Genomic DNA, 3,500 nt, shown 5'->3' with positions numbered 1-3,500 from the left:
CTAATTGATGCCCTGATACAATTTTATATTGATACAAATATTTAATTATTCCAATAATTTTATTTTTTTTATACAAAATTTCTAATGAGGAAATATTCTGGGTCTACCTCATTTTGTTTTGTTTTTGTTTTTTTTTTTTTGGGGGGGGGAGTAGTTGATTTTTTTTTCTTATAGAAATATGTATTTTATTTTGCCAAAGTTATTGTAATTTTGATTGTTTTTTTTTTATATATTCCATTAAGATTGACGTCGACCGTACATAAAACCTTTAAACTGTTCATCTTGGTGTAATGGGTAATCCCCTCCTTACAGTTTCACAGTAAGCTTAGAATCAAATGCCATGTACATGCAACAAAAATAATTTCCAACTTCATTATATTGCTTTTAGTATCAGACGTACAAAGCATCACTTAATATCGAATGCAATATTTAAAGTATTTCTAAATGACATGTTATTCAATAAAACGATTATTTTGTAAATTGTTCAAATAATAAAATCATTAACATTTTCAAAACCAAAGACTAGATATTATGGTTAACCAGTAAGTAGAATTAGGGACAATTGATATAAATGAAGTAGGAAAATGCCAATAAGGTTAGTAAAAAAAGAATGAATAATTATTACATATATCGCAAAGTATTACTTATAACATTTTTTTACGCATGCCATGGACTGTCTTTCTTTTTTCAAACTAAAAATCCATTGTTCCTTCTTAGTCACAGAATCGAAACACCTTTCAAAAAACTTTTTTTCTCAGTTTCTTTTTTTCTAAAGCAAGCTTCGCTTTTCAGATTGTTCATACAAGAATGCTGAAGTTACTGTAGCTAGTATAAAAAATGATAGTGTAAACGCATAGTTTCATCTAAACGGAGGAAATTGACTGCGAGGGTTTCATAAAATGCTAAATTGAGACCCATACGAATGGGTTTTTGTTAACCTTTCCCAAGTCTTTTCGACAAAAAGTTAGTCCAAGTTGAAAGTACACCAAATGCCAGTTGAAGGCTTCACATTAAGACCTGTTTAACATATGTATACCAATTGAGCAGTAAATGATATTTTTGTGCATTTTATACTAGGAGAAAGAGACCGCAGTTTCTATGGCCTGTAATTGGATTGAAACTGCAAGGAAAGTCACCTTATAATTACTCTGCATTTTTTGGGCGAAGAGAGGCCTTTGTTCCAAAATATCAGCCACGCTGAAGACATAATCCACGCTGAAGTAACATGCATCTTACAGTTCCAGTTTTCTGCGAAAAAAAGATAAAATATATGGCTTAGGTCATAAATCTTCATCTGTAAAACATCACCACTATAACTTCCTGTGTATGATACACGGTTCAGGCCCACCACCATTCATTTTATCCTTAGTAGTGCGAAAATTGATTTAACATCATACTCAGAGGTAGCCGAATTCCATCTATTATCATCAGATTTAATTAATTGTCTAACAAAATGATGCATGATTTTCGAGAGAGTATAAGTAGTGACATAACAGTATTTTCTCCCGTCATCCGCCACCAAAGGTTGAAGGGAAGACGAAAGGTAGGTTGAAAAGTGATTGAATCCCCATTAAAAATCTTTCTTATATGCTGATTGTCTTAAATTTTAGATCATAAATTTTAAATCTATACTTTTTTAGTTAAGTATTCATTATTTTTTGAAAATATATAAAAAATTGATGAATTGGAAACTACCTAATGTATTTTCAAACAAGTATACATTAATCCTAAGGAGACTTCCCTGTTCCATTTAACTTTTTTATTCAAAGTTATCTATTTTTGAATAAAATAAAATATTATATATCACAATAAAGGATATATTCTTCTTCATCAATCTCTTTTTAATTTGGTTCATAAAAGATGAAATTAGTAAAACATGTATTTCAACATACGCAATTTGTAATATACATCTGTATCCTTTGCTGGAAACAACTTACATTTTCTAAATTCAGGAATCATGTTTGTCCAAGCGTATCTTCTTGCCGGGGCAGTGATTTTAGTATCTGCACAGCAACAAGGGTCATTGGACAGAACAAGAAATGACTTATTTGACTCCACGGGTGTATCGATCGGAAGCGGGAGTGATGTGTTGGATCCATACAGAAGGTCAGATAGAGACATCGGGATGCCATACTCTGATCCATACATGACCAATCGTCGTGGTTTGGAAAATAGACAAGGAATTACCGGACAACTTGACAGACCTCTATTGTCCAGATTGGACGGACTTAATGGTTTGCTTGGAAGAAATCAAATGACAAGATTCGACCCTTACAACCTGGGTGATGGGATGATGACAACTTCTGATTCTCGAACATTTGGATTCGATAGGGATGGCATGGACAGACAAAGAATGTTTTCAGGTGGATCTCGTAGAAACCTAGGCAATTCAAGAATCCCACGTTATGATCCGGATGTATTTGATCGAAACCAAAGAGATGGCATGGCCGATAGGTTTCTAAGAGGGAACCGTCTTTCTGATTCATCTGGACAACTAACTGGTTCAACAACTGATAATGGTGACTTTCTGTCAGAGTTCCTTCGTGGAAGACCATTTCGTGGCGACAGTTCTCTTTTGGACTTAAATGTATTGTCATCAGAGACAAACCTTAATGATCTTCGTGGATCGCGTTCTCGAAGGCCCTCTGGATTGCTTTCTCAAACAACATCTTCCTTGCTTCCTGGTATGATAACTGAAAACCTTCCTTTAGATCTGCTCAGAGGTGACAGTCTTCTAGACCTTAATTTACTGTCAAGAAAAACAAACATAAATGACTTTGGTAGACCTCGTCCTCGAATGCCTCCTCAAACAATGTCATCTATGGGTTCGGATAGGCGCTCTTTAAACAGCTTTGATGACAGATTTCAAAATAACAGAAACCGGTTTATGGATGGTCTGACTGGTTTTCCACGCAGAAGGGAGGATGGAATTCGAAGATCAACACAATTCATGAATTCAATGAATATGCCTAGAAGAGGATTCGATATGATGAGATCAATGCCTCGCATGGGAAACAACATGGACATGATGAGATCATCAGGGATGAGACAGAATCGGGGACGTTTCACAGATCAGATGAGAGGAAGAAACACGGATGGAATGATGCAGAACAATGGTCCTAGATTCCAATCTACAGGTACCCAAGACAGAACTATGACTCAAAGACCAGCTGACAATAACCAGATGGATGGCACTATGACATCAGGCACAGAAACTGGAGGAATTCTTAATGTGATTTAGATCAGATATTCTTTTAATAAATTTTAAAAACTCTCAGCATGTCTCCTTTTTTGAAAATTTTCCTAATGTTAACGTTTTGAAGGTTATATGACTTTAATGGACAAATTCCCATTTACGACAGGAAAAACTACATGTAGTTCAATTGCTTCATTAAAAAATTGAAGTATAAAGGTGTTCCTGTGATATTCAAAGTAAGTTTTTTTGTTACTTAAATTTAAAGACCCACTCCTTTTTATTACAAAAAGCCCTCAGTTCAACT

At 34.5% G+C, this 3,500-nt stretch overlaps 1 protein-coding gene across 1 annotated transcript; it reads left to right on the top strand.

The window, feature by feature from the left end:
* Window positions 1-1,519: 1,519 nt before the first annotated feature.
* LOC133198645 (uncharacterized) lies at window positions 1,520-3,277 on the top strand. Its single transcript, XM_061334687.1, has 2 exons — window positions 1,520-1,543; window positions 1,953-3,277. The coding sequence occupies exon 2, from the start codon at window positions 1,958-1,960 to the stop codon at window positions 3,239-3,241; it is 1,284 nt and encodes a 427-aa protein (XP_061190671.1). The 5' UTR covers window positions 1,520-1,543; window positions 1,953-1,957; the 3' UTR covers window positions 3,242-3,277.
* The last annotated feature ends 223 nt before the right edge of the window (window positions 3,278-3,500 follow it).

Source organism: Saccostrea echinata, unplaced genomic scaffold, assembly GCF_033153115.1.
Source record: "Saccostrea echinata isolate AGI-Se365-2 ecotype Australia unplaced genomic scaffold, CSIRO_AGI_Sech_v1 ptg000033l, whole genome shotgun sequence".
NCBI classification, from domain to species: Eukaryota; Metazoa; Mollusca; class Bivalvia; order Ostreida; family Ostreidae; genus Saccostrea; species Saccostrea echinata.
Note: the sequence above shows the minus strand (reverse complement) of the source record. Positions and strands in the feature narration are given on the sequence as shown.